At 47.6% G+C, this 19,416-nt stretch overlaps 1 protein-coding gene across 4 annotated transcripts in view; it reads left to right on the top strand.

Annotated features, from left to right (window-relative positions):
- The window catches only part of MCM9 (minichromosome maintenance 9 homologous recombination repair factor), a 105,058-nt gene that overhangs the window by 61,401 nt on the left and 24,241 nt on the right, over positions 1-19,416 (top strand). For all 4 annotated transcript variants that reach the window (XM_056566434.1, XM_056566433.1, XM_056566435.1 and 1 more), the window contains 2 exons: positions 8,705-8,907; positions 10,629-10,832. In XM_056566434.1, coding sequence (XP_056422409.1) covers positions 8,705-8,907; positions 10,629-10,832 — 407 coding nt within the window. The remainder of the gene's footprint in view (positions 1-8,704; positions 8,908-10,628; positions 10,833-19,416) is intronic.

Here is a 19,416-nt window from a genome sequence, read left to right as displayed (position 1 = left end):
AGTATGTGTCCCTGAACCTGGAGCCGCTTATATTCTCCACTGTGGAGCGGTTGAAGGCCTGGTCCTCCCTTCCTCTCTCCCTAGCTGGCAGGATCAATATATTTAAAATGATTTACCTCCCTAAGTTCCTATTATCTTTTTCATTTAGCTCCCATGATTCTCCTCCCCCCCCTTGGGAAATATTTTAATACATTATGTGGTGCTCTGGGATCCTTCTACTGGCAGGGAAAACCTCCCAGACTTGGTCGGGCTCTTCTCCAGGCATGGCATGGCGGCTTAGTTGCCCCTGATGTCTATAACTATTTTCTTGCCTCCCAACTGGTCTATGCAGCGTGGTGGATCGATCTGGATTTGTCGAAATTGGGGACCGCCTTGGCTGGAGCAATTATGGGTTCCTATGGAGCTCTTACGAATACTCCTACAGGTATGGCTCTTGCTCTTTCTTTCCTATTCTCATTTTAAACTATAGCTAAAGTGTGGTCTGTAGTGTCGAGTAAATTTCCGCAGCCTCTGGTATCTCTTAAATTGTACATTTACCTCACCTACATGGGTTACAGGAGGCCAGTTTCTGGGGTTCTCATGGAGTCGAATTTTTTATCCACTTGCTTGGGGAGGATGAGATTTTCTTATCCTTCTTGGACATGAAGGAACGTTATAGCATCCCTGGAAATGTCTTTTATAGGTATCTTCAGCTTCGGCATGCGGTTCAGGCGTAGTTTGGCTCCCTGACATTTACTTGTGTGTTTTCTGATATGGATCTTCTCCTGGGCACTACTTATCTTTCTAAACCCCTTACTCAGACCTATGCTTTCCTCCAGACACTGGGGCTTAGACCCTTTCTCACAAGCCTTCCATAAATGGGTGACTGATATCCCGGATTTGTCTGTCAGTCAGTGGAAGGAGGTTGAAGGCTCCTATTATTCCACTGTTGTTAGTAGTAGAGAGGCTGATCCAATCTAGATATGTTTTGAGGTTGTATTATACCCCTGCTAAGCTGAAGCGCATTGGTGTTTCTCCGTCTGATCTGTGTTTCCGTTGCTCTTTGGAAATCTGTACTTTTTTTTGCATACTGTGTGGGAGTGTCTCGTCATTGCTCTCTTCTGGAGGGAGGTGATGGGGTTTATGGCTGATAATCTAGACTTCCCTTTCTTATTCACCCTTGTGGTATGCCTGCTGGGAGTCATTAATGAGGTGGTCTCTGGTTCGGATAAGTGCTTACTAATTTGGTTCCTGCTATTCTGTGCCCGTAAGGTGGTAGTGATGACCTGGAAGGACACCTCCCCTCCCCGCAGTCTTGTTGGCTAACTTTGGTTAATAACTATGTCCCGTTATACCTGGCTCTATATGCGAGTCATAAGTGCCCTACAAAATTCGACAAGGTATGGACCCCCTGGCTTTTGCTGTATGTGTCGACGGACCCCCCGACTAGACTATCCCAGTAGGTCTTCTGTAGTGTGCTTGTGTAATGGTGTGGGGGGCATTTTCTTGGCAAACTTTAGGCTCCTTAGTACTAATTGAGCATAATCTAAAGGGGCCCTATCATCAGATTTTACCATATATATAACGCAATACAGGAATATAGGTGCACTACTGTGGTAGATGTATACAATGACATTGGCTATCCCTCAACACTGATGTATTCTAATTGTTACACATCCACACCGTTTATCTGGTGTAGGATTCTATTGTGGCACTTGTAGTCCGCTGCAGGCATCCTCCATTGTATGCATTTTTATGCTGGGGATCGCCCTTAGCAACGGACTACAAGGGCAGGATCTGCTCCCCCAGTATAAATGCACAACCGCATTTGGGGTTGAGCACCTCCAGCCATTTGAGACCACGTATCTTGTTGTTTGTTTAAATTTTATACTTGGAGGTGTGTAAACTCCAAAATTAATGCGCCTTGAATATCTTCAAGGCAGCATTAAGGTAGCGCCTGTGAGGCCAGGCACCCATATTAGCCAACTCAGGTGGGGCTTGCAGCTTGCCTCCCTCCTCCCATTGCATGTGTGCTCAGTCACGCTGGAGGGTATCTGGGAGGAAGTTGTGAGTCGACCGTATGCTGCCGTAATTGCCCACTGGCCCCTGTTTTGCTTATCAAGCACAGGTAGGATTAGCGTAGGTCTCGCACCATCTTGAGAAACCTTGGCGTTGGTGTGCGGGCTCTGGTGTGTCCTTCATATAAGGATACACTGGCGAATGTCTCAATTTTAACATCAGTGTTGAGGGATAGCCAATGTCATTGTATACATCTACCACAGTAGTGCACCTATATTCCTGTATTGTATTCTAATTGTTACACATCCACACCGTTTATCTGGTGTAGGATTCTATTGTGGCACTTGTAGTCCGCTGCAGGCATCCTCCATTGTATGCATTTTTATGCTGGGGATCGCCCTTAGCAACGGACTACAAGGGCAGGATCTGCTCCCCCAGTATAAATGCACAACCGCATTTGGGGTTGAGCACCTCCAGCCATTTGAGACCACGTTTCTTGTTGTTTGTTCATATATATAACGCGTAGCAATGCATTGTAGTAAAATCATCTTCCATACCATGCCTGGGTAACTCTTTTATTTTTTTTTTATTTTTTTTGAGGCGATGGTAAGGATCTAAAGGTTGAAAGGTGTTGCCCATAAGTAGTCCCCTGGTGAAATCCATGCTGTTCTAGTCCCCAACTGCTCAAAAAGCACCCAGAAATGGATGGCAACAAAGCGCTGGAGAGTTCTGAAGTGGCTAGCAATGAGTCCAGATCTAAATCCCATTGAACACCTTTGGAGAAATCTTAAAATTGCTGTTGGGAAAAGGCACCCTTCCAATAAGAAAGACCTGGAGCAGTTTGCAAAGGAAGAGTGTTCCAACATTCCGGCTGAGAGGTGTAAGAAGCTTATTGATGGCTATAGGAAGCGACTGATTTTCAGTTATTTTTTCCAAAGGGTGTGCAACCAAATATTAAGTTATGGGTGCCAATGATTTTGTCTGGCTCCTTTTTGGAGTTTGGTGTGACATTATGTCCAATTTGCATTTTTTTACTCCATTTTTTGGTTTGGTTCCAATACACACAAAGGGAATAAACATATGTATAACAAAACGTGTTACTGCAATCCTTTTCTGTGAGAAATACTTAATTTTCTTGAAACATTTCAGGGGTACCAACATTTATGGCCATGACTGTATGTTTGGGGTCATTGTCCTGCTGGAAGACCCAAGATCTCGAACGCAAACCCAGCTTTCTGACACTGGGCTGTGCAGTGCGACCCAAAATCCATTAATAATCCTCAGATTTCATGATGCCTTGCACACATTGAAGGCACCCAGTGCCAGAGGCAGCAAAAGAACCCCAAAATATCATTGAACCTCCACCATATTTCCCTGTAGGTACTGTGTTCTTGTCTTTTATAGGCCTCATTCCATTTTCGGTAACCAGTAGAATGATGTGCTTTACCAAAAAGCTCTATCTTGGTCTCATCTGTCCACAAGACTTTTTCCCAGAAGGATTTTGGCTTACTCAAGTTAAGTTAATTTTGGCAAAATGTAGTCTTGCTTTTTAAGTCTGTGTCAGCAGTGGGGTCCTCCTCGGTCTCATGCCATAGCGTTTCATTTCATTTAAATGTCGAAGGATAGTTCGTGCTGACACTGATGCTCCCTGAGCCTGCAGGACAGCTTGAATATCTTTGGAACTGCTTATTTGGGGCTGCTTATCCACCATCTGGACTATCCTGCATTGACACTTTTCATCAATTATTCTCGTCTGTCCACCCCCAGGGAGATTAGCTACAGTGCCATGGGTTGCAAACTTCTTGATAATGTTGCGCACTGTGGACAAAGGCAAATCTAGATCTCTGGAGATGGACTTGTAAACTTGAGATTGCTGATTTTTTTTTCCCCACAATTTTGGTTCTCAAGTCCTCAGTTCTCTTCTCCTCTTTCTGTTGTCCATGCTTAGTGTGGCACACACAGACAGTGTAAAGACTAAGTGAACTTCTCTGCTTTTTATCTGCTTTCAGGTGTGATTTTTATATTGCCCACACCTGTTACTTGCATCACTTGCTTGAAACAATCTTATTTCTCTATCGGCTCCATTGGGGGACACAGAACCTTGGGTATATGCTGCTGTCTCTAGGAGGATCGACACTATAGCAACCAAAAAGTCGGCTCCTCCCAGCAGGATATACACGCCTCCAGGCCACTGAGCAATTCAGTTTTTGCTTAGTGTCTAAGGAGGTAGACACGGTTTTGGAGTTCTCTCCAGACCAGGTCTCATATTTTCCTCACCGGCCCTCCAGTGGGACCCGTTCCTCTCCCCCCTATGCTGACCGCGCTCATAAGCGTCATCGGGGTGTTTCTTCAGGGTCTTCCCCTGAGTCTTCTGGCAGGCATGGACGCTCCTCCCTGAGGAATCGCTCCCCTGCTCCGCATGGTCGCCGCTCTGGCTCCCCAGACCCGCATATCAGGTCAGCCTCTCCCTCATCTAGGGCCGTCTCAACTCTCTCCCATTCTCCTGGAGAATTTGTTGATGACGTATGCGATTCGGCATCTGATTCAGAGGACCGATCGGATATGGCTGACACGGTGAACTCATTGGTTTTTGCCATAAGAGACACCTTCCATCTAAAGGACCCTGGATCTTCGGACGTAGTTCCTGAATTATCCTTGATCGTGCCTGTCCAGCACCCAAGATGTTGGATGCTGGAATCCGCCTGGAGGCATCCTGACAAGAGGTAGCAAGAAGGTTCTGGTGCAGTTTCCTTTCACCAAGGACCTCATCTCAAAGTGGACTTCTCCTTCGGCGGACCCACCAGTCTCACGCCTCTTTAGGGCCACGACGCTGCCGCTGGCAGATGCGGCTGCCTTCAAGATCCGGCAGACAAAAAGGGTAGAGACCTTTGCAAAGTTTGCATTCGAAGCGGCGGGTTCCTCTCTGCTTCCCGCCTTTGCTTCTGCCTGGGTGTCAGAAGGCACTTTCATTTTGTCCTCCCAACTCCGTCAAGGGGTTCTTTCTGGATCTCCTCCGGAGGAACTGTCTGACTTAGCACTCCAGTGCTCCAGGGATGAAGACTTTCTATGTTCTGCTCCAATGCAGTCAGTCCGCTTTTTTGCCCTTGCCACTGGTATCCTAGTGGCCCTCCGTCGCTCCAGATGGCTTAAGACATGGGACGCGGATGCCGCTTCTGAGAAGTCTCTTACCGAGCTTCCATTTGCCGGCTCCCGACTTTTTGGCAAGCGACTTGATGAGATCATCTCTGAGGCGACGGGCGGCAAGAGTTCCTTATTACCTTAGAATAGAGCTCGCACTACTTCCTGTAGGAAGTCCTTTGCCATCGGTCCTTCGGACTGCTAGTCCCAATAATGGGTCGGGGCAGGCGCCCTCACGGGACAAAAAAGGTTCCCTCTTTCCGGGCGCGCCCCTCTTGAAAATCGGAAAATCGTTCCGGCCGTTTTGCAGCCAAGTCTGGCACCCGCAAATCCACTTCCGCATGAAGGGACACCCCCACCCGCAAATTTTTCTCGGGTGGGAGGTTATCTTTTATTTTTTCAAGACGGCGGGGCACATTCAAGTCTCCTGGGTCAGGGACGTGGTGTCCAACGGATACCGGATCGAAATTGCTTCTCTCCCGTAGCCCCCCGGTCTCCTTCGCTAGCAGGGGAATTTTGGGGGGCTCTTCAATCCCTTCTCATCCAGGGAGTCATTGTCCCGGTCCCTTCCAGGGAGCGCTTTTGGGGTTCCCAAGTAGGGCGGTTCTGTGCGGTCTCAAGCGTCTCAATCAACGCCTTCTAATCCGCCTTTCCGAATGGAATATCTCCGCTCAGTGGTGGCATCTATGGATCAAGGGGAGTTTCTTCCTCAGTGGATATCTAGGATGCCTAACTCCAGGTTCCTATATTTCCCGGCCATCAGCGGTACCTCCGCTTGCGGTTCCGGAAGGTCATTTGCGATTTGTGGCCCTCCCCTTCGGTCTGGCCTCTGATCCGCGGGTCTTACCTAGGTCTTGACACCCCTCATAGCCCTCCTACGATCTCAGGGTGTCACAGTGATTCCTTACTTGGACGACCTCCTTGTCAAGGACTCTACTAGTGCCCAGGCTTGGGAGAATGTGATCTTCCCTCTTCAGACCTTTTTTCGTTTCGGGTGGATGGTCAACCGAGATAAGTCTGTTCTCTCCCCCCACCCAGTCTCTGGTCTTCTTGGGGCTTCAGTTTCGACTCGGCCTCTGCTCGGGTTCGCCTCCCGCCGGACAAACATCTGGCCCTCTTGTCGGAAGTTCGCTCCCTCCGGATACCATCCCCGGTCTCTATCCATAGTTGTATGGAAGTCCTGGGTCGGATGGTGGCATCCATGGAGGCCGTACCCTTTCCCCAGTTTCTTTACGTCCTCTTCAGCTGTGGTGAGTCTGTTATTTAAAAGTGTTCTTTATTGCCGTATCAGACGCGTTTCGAGGTCTTGCACCTCTTTATCAATGATTATGCCATAATCATTGATAAAGCGGTGCAAGACCTCGAAACGCGTATGACGCGGCAATAAAGAACACTCTTAAATAACTGAGACTCACCACATCTTTATTCCATCTACGGTTGGCGCCGAACATCCCGGGAACCTTTTTTCCAGACCCCGCAAACCAGCTCATCGAGTGTGCTGCCACACATCTCGGGCAACCCGGACGGCTGCACCGCAAACAACATCAAAAGGGATCATATCTACCAGACGTCCACAAGGTTGTTGTGTGCCAACACAACCTTGCAAGGTGAGATCATCATTCATATCCACCTATTTCTTCCACCTAGTACAAACATACTGCCCAATAGGAAGCTCTGTTTTTGTATTTTTGTATACAGCCCCACCACGTCCTCTTCAGCTGGCAATTCTTGCCTGGTGGGACAGGTCATCACTCTCTCTCTCGATCGCAAGTTTGTTCCCCTCTTCGGACCAGTCGGTCCCTCTGCTGGTGGCTCCGCCTTCCCCTCCACTGGCAGGTGGTCACGACAGATGCCAGTCTGTCGAGCTGGGGGAGTGTTTTCAGGGATCAGGCGTTTCAAGGCCTCTGGCCTCCCCAAGAAGCCCTTCTTTCCATGAACATCCTGGATCTGAGGGCGATATATCTTGTCTGAAGCATTGGGAGTCCCAGGGCCAACCCTGTCCGTGTCCAGCCGGACAACACCGTGGCGTACACCAATTGGCAGGGCGGCAATCGCAGCTCAGCAGCCATGTCCGAGGTTACAAAGATCCCCCTTTGGGCGGAACATGAAGTTCCAGCCATTTCGGCTATTCTCATTCCAGGAGTGCTCAACTGGGAAGTGGATTTCCTCAGTCGGTCCTCAGCCGACCCCGGAGAATGGTCTCCTCTTCTGGAGGTGTTCGCACAGATCTGCGACCTCTGGGGGACCCCGGACGTGGATCTCTTTGCGTCTCGACACAACCGGAAGATTCCGACGTTTGTGTCATAGTCCAGGGACCCCTGGTACGTCCCAAGGTTCTGTGTCCCCCAATGGAGCCGATAGAGAAAAGGAGATTTTTTAGACTTGCCATAAAATCTTTCTCGAAGGATCCTTTGGGGGACACAGCTCCCGCCCTTTTCTGGGGTTCCTTTTCGGTTATCTGTCCAAGGGAGTGTTCAGTTATTGTTTCTTCGGGTTCTAGGACTGTTCATGTTTTTTTTTTTTTCCCTTGACCTGTCGGTCTCCTCCTATTGCTCTGGGACTAAAACTGAATTGCTCAGTGGCCTGGAGGCGGGTATATCCTGCTGGGAGGAGCCGACTTTTTGGTTGCCATAGTGTCAATCCTCCTAGAGGCAGCAGCAAATACCCAAGGTTCTGTGTCCCCCAATGGTTCCTTCGAGAAAGATTTTACGGTAAGTCTAAAAAATCTCCTTTTTTCCTCAACTTTGAAAGGGTGCTAATAATTTTGTCCAGTCATTTTTTGGAGTTTGGTGTGACATTGGGGGAGATTTATCAAAGGATTTAGACTGGTTTTTCCCATCTATATTTGTCGCACAGAAAGTGGCAGTCTAAATATGTGCGACTTTTCTTCGACTTTAGCTTTAGAGGCTTTTCAGAACATGATGCATTCTAGTCTATTTTTGACGGAAAAATGCATTGCTGCTGAATTTATCAAAAGCGACTTTTCAGCGACAAGACACATCAGCTGAAAATACGCCGAAATGTCAGACCATACTGGAGCAGGTTTAAATACAGTCTAAAGCATAGATCCTGAAGTCTGTGCGCAGAATTTATCAAGAGCCGTGCGCCTTTTGTTAAATTAGGCGCACAATAGACCGGCCTAACCCTCTGTAGTTTGGTCTATATTGATGCGGGACAAAGACAGCTTTGATAAATCTCCCCCATTATGTCCAATTTGCTTTTTTCCTCCCATTTTTGGTTTAGTTCCAATACACACAAAGGGAATAAACGTGTATAGCAAAAGATGTGTTACTGCAATCCTTTATTGTGAAAAATACTTCATTTTCCTGAAAGATTTCAGCGGTGCCAACATTTACGGCTATGACTGTATATTCTATAAATGGTGAGTGTTTTCGAATGTGCATCTGCCAAGGTTATGATCGCTCACTGTCCCAATTATCATTTAATGAGTTAACTCTATTACACAATTATAAAAAGTATAATAAACCTATGTTTTACTAGCATATTTACAAAGTACCTGTGGTTACATTTTGAGAATGAGATTAAGTTAGCTGCCTTTCTGTTTTAGGTTGGTATGCAAACTAAACACAAGAACCACCATACTGGCTGCAACAAACCCGAAAGGAGCATATGACCCAGAAGAATCAATTTCTGTAAATGTGGCACTTGCTAGTCCTCTTCTCAGTAGATTTGATCTAGTTCTGGTATTGTTGGACACAAAAAATGAAGACTGGGACAGGATCATTTCATCATTTATACTGGAAAACAAAGGTATATTAGGGATGTGAATACTTGCGATATGTGATACATTTAAACTATAAGCATGTTTTTTTAAAACACGTTACGTGAATGATGACAATCTCTGTAGAGCATTGGAGGAATGTCTGTACTACGTGGCCAAATATACAGTATGTAAACACCCCACAATCACACCCATATAAGCATGTAGGACATCTTGTTCCTAAGCCATGGCAGTTATAGTGGTTATCTGGTCAGGGGATAAGTATCTGATTACGGGGGGGGGGGGGGGATCTGATTTCCAGGGCTCTGTGGATAGGGCATAAGATATTTTTCACTGGACATACCCTTTAATATGGACTTGGTTCTCCCTTTTTATCGCTATAACAGCTTCCACTCTTCAGTTAATGCTTTCTACAAGCTATTGGATTGTATCTGGGAATTTGTGCCTGTCCAGCCAAAAGAGCTTTTATGAGGTCAGACATTGATATTAGATGAGAAGCTCTGACTCATAATTGTTGCTACAATTCTTATAAAAGGTATTTGATGGTGTTGAGGTCAGTGGTCTGTTCAGACCACTTTAGATCTTCAACTCTAAGGCTGTTCACACTGCAGGATTTCTGTGATAATGCTCAAATTCCGTTCTGCAAAACTGGCTGTGGATTATGTGCGAAATTTATGCAGAATTTTTTAGACTGGATTAGAGTCCCATTAACTTTCATAGGATTCCGCCGTGGAATTTGGAAACATTTATAGAAGGGTTTTATGTTTTTGCAGAATTAAGTATTTCTGCCATGTGAATGGGACAGCGGAATCCCCATTCAACACAATGTGCAGTAAATTTTGTGGAGTTTTCCTGTGAAATTCTGCTAGGAAATTCATCCACGTGAACATTAATGTGTTAAACCTCATAAGTATGGGTGTCATCTTGTGCACAGAGGCCCACAGTTGTGACCCAAATCCTAAGGCTATGTTTACACAGCGGAACTTCCGAGCAGGATTCCGCAGGAATATTCTGCTTGGAAATTCCACTGCAGCAGAGTCCCATTGATTTAGATTGGATTCTGCTGCACTGTTCACACAGCAGAATTTCCTTGGCGACCCGATTCCAGCATTTGCAGAAACACTGAACCTGTTCAATGTTTCTGGGGATTGCGCTCTGAAATGTACTGCTGTCTATGAACAGGAATATATAAGTCTTGCGCTAGAGTTGTTCTTTAATGGTGTAAGCTCTAGTGAACACACTTAAGGGAAACTGACAGCCTGTTCATCCACACTAAACCCAATACACTGTGCAGGTGAACAGGAGTAGAATGAAGGTATTGTCCCCTCTAGCTTTATTGCAGTAGGATGTGAGAGTGCATATTCATGAATATTCAAATCATGGGCGGGCATTGTGCTGCATACAGTAGGAGGATGGGAAGCTCTGCAACAATTCAACCCTGCAGTAAAGCTAAGGGGGCTAATATCTTCCTAACTACTGGACAGATTACTGTAAGTGACCCTTCTACCAGTGTATTGGGTTAAGTGCGGGTAAACAGGCTGTTAGTTTCCCTTTAAGTGTGAAGCCACCAAAAAATGTTTGAATCATACGTTTACCATAATAATATTACCTAGTTCTGATGATATAGCACAAGCTGATAAGATTTCTGGTCAGATTTATGCTATGTTATATAGTAACATTCATTTGAAATTCTTTTTACTTTTGAAGTAAGTCCTGGTTTATTATGTCCATAATTGCATTTCTCCTTTAGGAAATCTTCGTAAGTCTGACAAGCTATGGAGTATGGAAAAGATGAAAACTTATTTTTGCCTCATAAAGAACCTGCAGCCTAAGATATCAGAAGAAGCGAACATGATTTTGATTCGTTACTACCAACTCCAGAGACAAAGTGATAGCAGAAATGCAGCACGTACTACTATCCGCCTACTGGAAAGTTTGATACGCCTTGCAGAAGGTAAATACAGTTTAGCAGGTACATTAAGAATATGGGATCAGTATAGCAGTTACATTAACAATATGGGGTCAGATTAACATTTTAAGGGAATAGTATTGTTGCACAGCCTATATTACACTGTGCATATGTTACATACTTTGTATAAAATGGCACTTCAGGAGAGAAGTACACTGTTTATATGCTAAGGAGTTGCCTCCTGTATTATAGCCTAGAGCTGCATTCAGTGTTCTGCTGGTTAGAAACAGTCAAGTTTATCGTATACACCCCATACAACTTAGCCAACCTAATGCAATTTTCATATGGTAAGTTGGTTTGCAGCACATCTGGTGTAAAGATTATGCAGGTATTCCTGAAAGAAACCACCAAACATTTGTTTGAAGGGGTACTCCACTGGAAAACATTTTTTCTCGGTCGCTCTTCATTGGGGGACACCTTACTGATGGGTATATACTCTTGCCACTAGGAGGCGCTGACACTAGGAAAAAGTCAGCTCCTCCCTGGCAGGATATACCTGCCCACTGGAAGTGAGGTAACCAGTTTTAGCTAGTGTCAGTAGGAGGCTTACCAGACCTGGTCTTTTATTTTATTATTTTCTAGTTAAGTATGTCGAGTTAGGTACTTTTTCCTTTGTTATTTTTCTAGGTGGGGCGACAAGAGCATGGCACTACCTGATCACCCACATATGACAAAGGGGCACGTGCATAAGAGTTTGGGATGCCAACCCCTTATTGCCAATGGCCAGCGCCTGGCTGTAGTACCCTGGGTCCGGGTCGCCCACTTGCCTCTGCCTGCCTCGCCATGGCAGCATGGCGTGATGCAACGTGGCCTAATGCTGGCTGAAGACTTCAGGGTGAGTATGAGAAGATAGAGCCGTGGGTGAGTATGTACTACAACACCCCCCGCATCCCTCTCCCTTGCTCATCCGGGGTCCCCTATCTCTGATGTGCCCAGCTCCACAGCCGCCATTACACGTGGCTGTGCTGGGCCGGGCCCCTCATGGCCACCGGCCCCTCATGGCCACCGGCCCCATTCTGGAGGGGACAGTCCGGTGGTCCTGCCCTCCCCCCCTCTTCGGGCCCCACATGTATTGTGGCCAGGCACAGTATCCTGGCTGCGTTCCCTTCTCATTCAGCCGTAGACTCATTGCTGCTGCCCCAGTTTCAGTCTCTGGGGCAGCGGGTCCCATGCAGCCGTCCGCTTCCCCAGTGGGGGCGCAATACACCCACTTACTACTCTTAATGCGGCCAGACGCAGTGTCCTGGCTGCGTCCTTTATTAGTTTGACCGGAGACCTGCAACAGCAGGTCTCCGGTCCCACGCGGCCGACCACATCCTCGTTGCGAGCACACAACCCGCTTACTATTACTGGCCGCATTCTTTATAGGCTGACGGGAGACCTACAGCTGCAGGCAGCGGGGCTCCAATTCCACGCGGCCGACTGCGTTCCTTAGTGCGAGCACACCAGCCAGCTTACTGCTCTTAGCTGTGGCCATGTGTGTTGTCCTGACCGTGTTCTCTTATCTGCTGCCGGAGACTCTCTGCAGCTGCCCCCCCCCCTTGTTAGTTCTCTTGGGACAGCAGGTCTCCAGTTCCACGTGGCCGGATGCTTCCCCGGCGGAGGAGGGACCGGCCGCATCATTATACCTGTTCCCCATCCCTGTACCTTTTAACAGCCACCGATCGTGTGGCTGGCGCCCGTTCATGCAGCCGGTTGGTGGAGGGGGCAGCCGTGTCCTGCTACAATTTCCCTGGCCCCACTCCCCTGTGCTCCTTATACCATGTGGCCGCCTCCCCGGGAGTGTTGTTTCTCCAGCGTGCCCTCCTTTCTCTGAGGGCTGCACTCCTTCACAGTTTAAAAATAAATAAATTTGAATGCGTTTTTTTTTTTTTCATTGCTTCATGTGAGCTCCCCCTTGTGGCAACCATTCGCTATTACAGCCTTTGGTCTGTCGCATCTGTTTTATCAGTTTAACCCCTTATGGACTCAGCTCTTTTTTGCAAATCTGACCACTGTCACTTTAAAGGACATCTGTACTGCATGAATTTTACATATTCCTGTGCCCAGGCTGCAAAAATAAACAAACTAAACTTTAACTCCCCTTCCTACGTTCCCCCGTTGCTCCGGTATCTGGCTCACGGTCCTCTGCTGCAATCCTCTTGCTGCGATGTAAGGAGCCGGCCAGAGCTCCTTACATGACCGTGCGCTCAGCCTATCACCGGCCGAGGCTGGACATCTCTGCGGCCGGTGATAGGCTGATGGCTCTGTGACTTTTCCGTCCCCAGAAAGCAGCAAGAGGATCGCAGCGGAGGACCGTGAGGCCGATACCGGAGCAACGGGGGAACGTAGGAAGGGGAGTTAAAGTTTAGTTTGTTTATTTTTGCAGCCCGGGCACAGGAATATGTAAAATTCGTGCAGTACAGATGTCCTTTAAGCATTAATAACTCTGGGATGCTTTTTACTTTTCATTCTGATTCCGAGATTGTGTTTGCATGACATGTTCTACTTTGTTTTGTTTTTTTTATGTAAATTAAGTCGATACTTGCATTATTTCTTGGTGAAAAATTCCCAAATTTGATGAAAATTTTGAAATTTTTGCATTTTTTTTAAACTTTGAAGCTCTCTGCTTATAAGGAAAATGGCCATCCCAAATAAATTATATATTGGTTCACATATACTATGTCTTCTTTATGTTGGTATCATAAAGTTGACATGTTTTTACTTTTGAAAGACATCAGAGGGCTTCAAAGTTCAGCAGCAATTTTCCAATTTTTCACAAAATTTTCAAAATCTAAATTTTTCAGGGACCAGTTCAGTTGTGAAGTGAATTTGAGGGACTTTCAGTTTAGAAATACCCCATAAATGAACCCATTATAAAAACTGAACCCCTCAAAGTATTCAAAATGACATTCAGTAAGTGTGTTAACCATTTTGGTGTTTCAGAAGAATAGCAGCAAAGTGAAGGAAAAAATTCAAAATCTTCATTTTTTACATTCGCATGTTCTTGTAGACCCAGTTTTTGAATTTTTACAAGGGGTAAAAGGAGAGAAGTCACCCTAAAATTTGTAAACCAATTTCTCTCTCGAGTAAGGAAATATCTCATAAGTGTATATCAAGGGCTCTGTGTGTGCACTAGAGGGCTCAGAAGGGAAGGAGCGACAATGAGATTTTGGAGAGTGAGTTTTTCTGAAATGGCTTTTGGGGGACATGTCACATTTAGGAAGCCCCTATGGTGCCAGAACAGCAAAAAAAAAAAAAAAAACACACGACATACTATTTTGGAAACTACACCCCTCAAGGCTCACTTTACCCCTTGTTACGTTCCTTAACACCCCACAGGTGGTTAACGACTTTTTATTAAAGTCGGATGTGCAAATGAAAAAAATTATTTCCACTAAAATCCTGTTTTTTCCCCAAATTTTACATTTTTACAAGGGGTAATAGGAGAAAATGCCCCCCAAAATTTGTAACCCCTTTTCTTCTGAGTATGGAAATACCCCTTGTGTGGACGTTAAGTGCTCTGCTGGCGCACTACAATGCTCAGAAGAGAAGGAGCGCCATTGAGCTTTTGTAGAGAGAATTTGGTTGGAATAGAAGTCGGGGGCCTTGTGTGTTTACAAAGCCCCCTGTGGTGCCAGAACAGTGGACCCCCACATGTGACCCTATTTTGGAAACTACACCACTCATAGAATTTAATATGGGGTGCAGTGAGCATTTACACCCCACTGGTGTTTGACAGATCTTTGGAATAGTAGGCTGTGCAAATGAAAAATAAAATTTCTCTATCGGCTCCATTGGGGGACACAGACCATGGGTATATGCTGTTGTTGCTAGGAGACTTGACACTAAGGAAACCAAAAAAGTCGGCTCCTCCCAGCAGGATATACCCGCCTACAGAGCCTAAGGTAATCAGTTTTAGCTTATTTTATCCATGTCCGAGACCAGAACTGTTCCTCCCTCTAAGCAGGTACATGGGGCCCTGGTCACCTACTATTCTTGTAAGGGCTGCAACTCCAAAATGCCTGGGTCTGCTGAACCCACTTGTTCCGCCTGCACCGCTGCACCTCCAGTTCCCCCTGGTATTACTACTTAGGATGCTCCCCCAGACCCAGTGGGCTCTGCTGCCCCTCCAGTTCCCCCTGGTATTCCTACTCAGGATGCTCCCCCAGACCCAGTGGGCTCTGCTGCCCCTCCAGTATGGGTGTCTTCCCTCTCTGTCTATCACTGACTTGGCGCAGGTCTCCCGCTCCGTGGTGACTGCCTTGGAGAGGTACTCCTCACACCGTTCCTCGAGAGAGACTCGCTCTCCCTCACCCTATGTTAATCGCTCTCACAAGCATAATAGGGGTCATTCCTCTGACTCCTCTCCGGAGTCTTTGTACAGACGTAGGCGCTCCCCTCATGGGCATCGTCCCTCTGCTACGTCTTACCGCAAGCGTCTCTCTTCTAGAAGTCACTCCCCGAGTCGCCGTTTTGAGTCCCCAGAACGGCGCACCAGGTCAGTGTCTCCTTCTTCTAAAGCTGCCTTCACCCGTTCTCACTCCCCTGGAGAACTAGTTGATGAGGCTTCTGCCTCTGATTCAGAAGACCGCACAGACATGACCGACACGGTGGACTCATTTGTTTCGGCCATAAGAAACACCTTTCACCTAGAGGACCCAGGAACTTCGGACGCTGTCCCAGAAGTTTCCTTTTATCGTGCCAGTCCGGCACCCAAGATGTTCAGCTCCCATGTTGAATTTGAAGCCTTGCTGGAGTCTGCCTGGAGGCACCCTGACAAGAGGTTTGAAGAAACAAAGAAGGTTCAAGCACATTATCTCTTTGCTAAGGACCTCATTGCCTGGTGGACTTCACCTCCTATGGAGGGCCCATCAGTCTCCCGTCTATCTAAGACTACTGCCTTTGCTCGATGCTTCTTCCTTTAAGGATACAGCAGACAAAAGGGTGGAGACCTTGGCCAAATTTGCCTTTGAGGCTGCAGGTTCATCTCTTCTCCCTGCTTTTGCCTCTGCCTGGGTTTCCAAGGCCCTTACGATTTGGGTTTCCCGACTTCGTCAGGGCATTTCTTCTGGGGCTTCCTCGGAAGAACTGGCCGACTTAATTCTCCTGCTTTCTAAAGTGGGAGATTTTCTATGTTCTGCTTCCATGCAGTCGGCCCACTGTGCTGCTTTTGCCACCGGTAACCTTGTGGCTCTCCGTAGATCTGCGTGGCTCAAAGCCTGGGATGCGGACGCAGCCTCTAAAAGGTCTCTCACTGAGCTTCCTTTTACTGGCTCTCGGCTTTTTGGTAAGCGCCTAGATGAGATCATCTCGGAAGCCACAGGAAGGAAGAGTTCCTTATTACCTCCAAATAAGGCCCCTGCAGTACTACCTCCCGCCGTAAATCTACCTCCTTTTGGTCCTTTCGGACCTTCGGGGTCACAAAGGGAGCCAGGCAGGCGCCTTCTCGGGACAAAAAGGCTCCCTTCTTCCAGACTCGCCAATCCTGGAAATCGGATAACCATTCGGGCTGCCTTGCGGCCAAGGCGGGTACCCGCAAACCCACCTCTGCCTGAAGGGACGCCCCCACCCGCGGATTTTTCTCGTGTCGGAGGTCGTCTGTTGCTCTTCCGGGATGTCTGGACCACACATGTAGAGGACTCCTGGGTCAGATATGTGGTATCCAACGGTTACCGGATCGAGTTTGCCTCTCTTCCAAAGGATCACTTTTTCCTTTCCCGAGCCCCACGGTCTCCCTCTCTCTGGCAAAGGCCTTTCAGGGTGCGCTTCAGTCCCTCCTCATTCAGTGGGTCATTGTCCCGGTTCCTCCCAGGGAACACTTTCGAGGTTTTTATTCCAACCTCTTTGTAGTTCCCAAGAAAGGGGGTTCAGTACGTCCCATCTTAGATCTCAAGCTCCTCAACCGGCACCTCCTCCTGCGCCACTTCCGCATGGAGTCTCTGTGTTCGGTCTTGGCGACCATGGAACAGGGGAAGTTTCTTTCCTCAGTGGACATCAGGGACGCCTACCTCCATGTTCCGATTTTTCCGGGATGCCAGCGGTTCCTCTGCTTTGCTGTCCCGGAGGGACATTTCCAGTTTGTGGCTCTCCCCTTCGGCCTAGCCACAGCTCCGGGGGTATTCACCAATATCCTTGCGCCGGTGATCGGCCTGCTACAGACAAGGGGGGTCTCAGTGATTCCTTATTTGGACGAACTTCTGATCGAGGCTCCGTCCAGGGACCAGAATCTAGAGAGTCTCACCCTCACTCTTCAGGCCCTGTCTCGCTTCGGTTGGTTGGTCAATCGGGACAAGTCCAACCTATCCCCCTCTCAGTCCTTGGTTTTTCTGGGACTTCAGTTGGACACCCAATCCGCCCGGGTTCACCTCCCGCCGGACAAGCGGGTGACCCTTCTGTCAGGGGTTCATATACTCAGGAACCCCTCCCCAGTGTCAATTCACTTTTGCATGGAAGTCCTGGGTCGGATGGGGGCGGCCATGGAGGCCGTTCCCTTCGCTCAGTTTCATTTTCGACACCTTCAACTCGCGAATCTATCCCGGTGGGACAGGTCTCCCTTGTCCCTCGATCGCAAGATTGTACTTCCTCGGACATCTTGCCGCTACCTTCTGTGGTGGCTCCGCTCCCCCCTACTTCTTCAGGGGAGCTCCTTCCTGCCCCTCCATTGGCTGGTTGTCACGACGGATGCCAGCCTTTCGGGTTGGGGGGGTGTTTTCCGAGACTGGACAGTCCAGGGCCTTTGGTCTCCCAGAGAGATACTCTTCCTGATCAACATCTTGCAACTGAGGGCAATCTACCTTTGCCTGTTACATTGGGAGATCCTTCTCCAGGGCCGCTCAGTTCGTGTCCAGTCGGACAACTCCACTGCGGTGACATACATCAATCGCCAGGGCGGCACTCGCAGCTTGGCGGCGATGACCGAAGTTTCCAAGAAACGTCTCTGGGCGAAGCTCAGGGTTCCGGCCATCTCGGCAATTCACATCCCAGGCGTAAACAATTGGGAAGCGGACTTCCTAAGCCAGTCCTCTAACGACCCCGGCGAGTGGTCCCTTCATCCGGAGGTATTTGCAGAGATCTGCGAACTCTGGGGAACTACAGAAGTGGACATCTTTGCATCTTACCACAACCAGAAGGTTCCCCTCTGTGTCGAAGTCGCGGGACCCCCGTGCTCTGGCAGCGGATGCACTGGTGATTCCTTGGTCGGGGTTTGCCCTACCTTATCTGTTCCCTCCTCTTCCTCTCCTTCCCAGGGTCATGAGGAAGCTCAGAACGGAGGGCATTCCTGCCATTCTCGTGGCTCCAGATTGGCCTTGGATGGGCATGGTACGCCGATGTCGTCCGGCTCCTGGACGACGTTCTGCTGCGCCTTCCGCGTTGTCCGGCTCCTGGACGACGTTCCGCTGCACCTTCCGCTTCGTCCAGGCCTTCTCTCTCAGGGTCCCCTGTGCCACCCCAATTTACTGTCGCTGCATTTGACGGCGTGGCGGTTGAGACCGCGGTACTAAGGGCCCGTGGCTTCTCAACACAGGTGATTCCCACCATGCTCAAGGCGCGCAAGCCCTCTTCTGCGAAGATATACCACCGTACCTGGCGGTCTTATTTTCGTTGGTGTGAATCTCAATCTCTTTAAACCAGCTCCATGGAAATTTTTCGTAGGATATTAAAGTTTTTAAGCATATTGGTAGTATATATGGTTTGTCCGTATTGACTTTATGGTAGGAAACTCTACTAAATGCCTCAAGTTCTATATTTAATTCACGCGAAGAGTTCTTTTGATTGAATAAAAGAAGCATAATGTCGTCAGCCAAATAAGCTGATTTTATGTTCTCCAGGTGTGGTTATTCCTAACAAATTTGCATTTTTTTCTTATGCTGTAAGCCAGAGGTTCTATGGCCAAGACGAATAACAAGGGGGGATAGTGGGCAACCTTGTCGTGTACCGTTGGTAATAGGGAAAGTCTCTGAGTAGTGGCTATTAATAAATATTTTTGCTGTAGGATTAGTGTATAATGCGAATATTGCCTTTACCAAAGTCAGTGGAAATCCTGCTTTCATTAGTGGGGCTTTCATATAAGCCCAATTAACTCTATCAAAAGCCTTCTCTGCGTCAAGTGATAACAGCAGAGAAGGCGATTGTCTGCCTTTAGCCCAATTTATTAGATTTATGACCCTTCTGGTTCCATCCCGGCTTGTCTACCTGGGGTAAATCCCACTTGATCTGGGTGTAAAATTTTCAGGAGTATTTGTTGTATTCGGTTAGCCAGTAATTTAGCATATCATTTAACATCTGTATTTATAAGGGAGATTGGACGAAAATTTGCTGGGGTTGTCTGTTCTTTACCTGGTTTAGGAAGAGTAAATATGTTAGCTGTTAACATTTCCGTGGGGAAAGTTCCCGAGTTAAATGCCTGGTTGAATACGTTTGTTAGATGAGGTTCAAGAATATCTGAAAAAGTTGTGTAATATTCCGCTGAGTAACCGTCGGGTCCTGGCGCTTTCTTTCGTTTAAGGCTATTAATAACTCTTTTCACTTCGGATGGATTTACTGGTTTTTGGAGTTCAAGTATTTGATCTGGTGGAATTGCAGGGAG

Source organism: Hyla sarda, chromosome 3 (genome assembly GCF_029499605.1).
Source record: "Hyla sarda isolate aHylSar1 chromosome 3, aHylSar1.hap1, whole genome shotgun sequence".
Lineage (NCBI taxonomy): Eukaryota > Metazoa > Chordata > Amphibia > Anura > Hylidae > Hyla > Hyla sarda.
The sequence above is the reverse complement of the archived record's forward strand: the minus strand, read 5'-3'. Positions and strand labels throughout refer to the sequence as shown.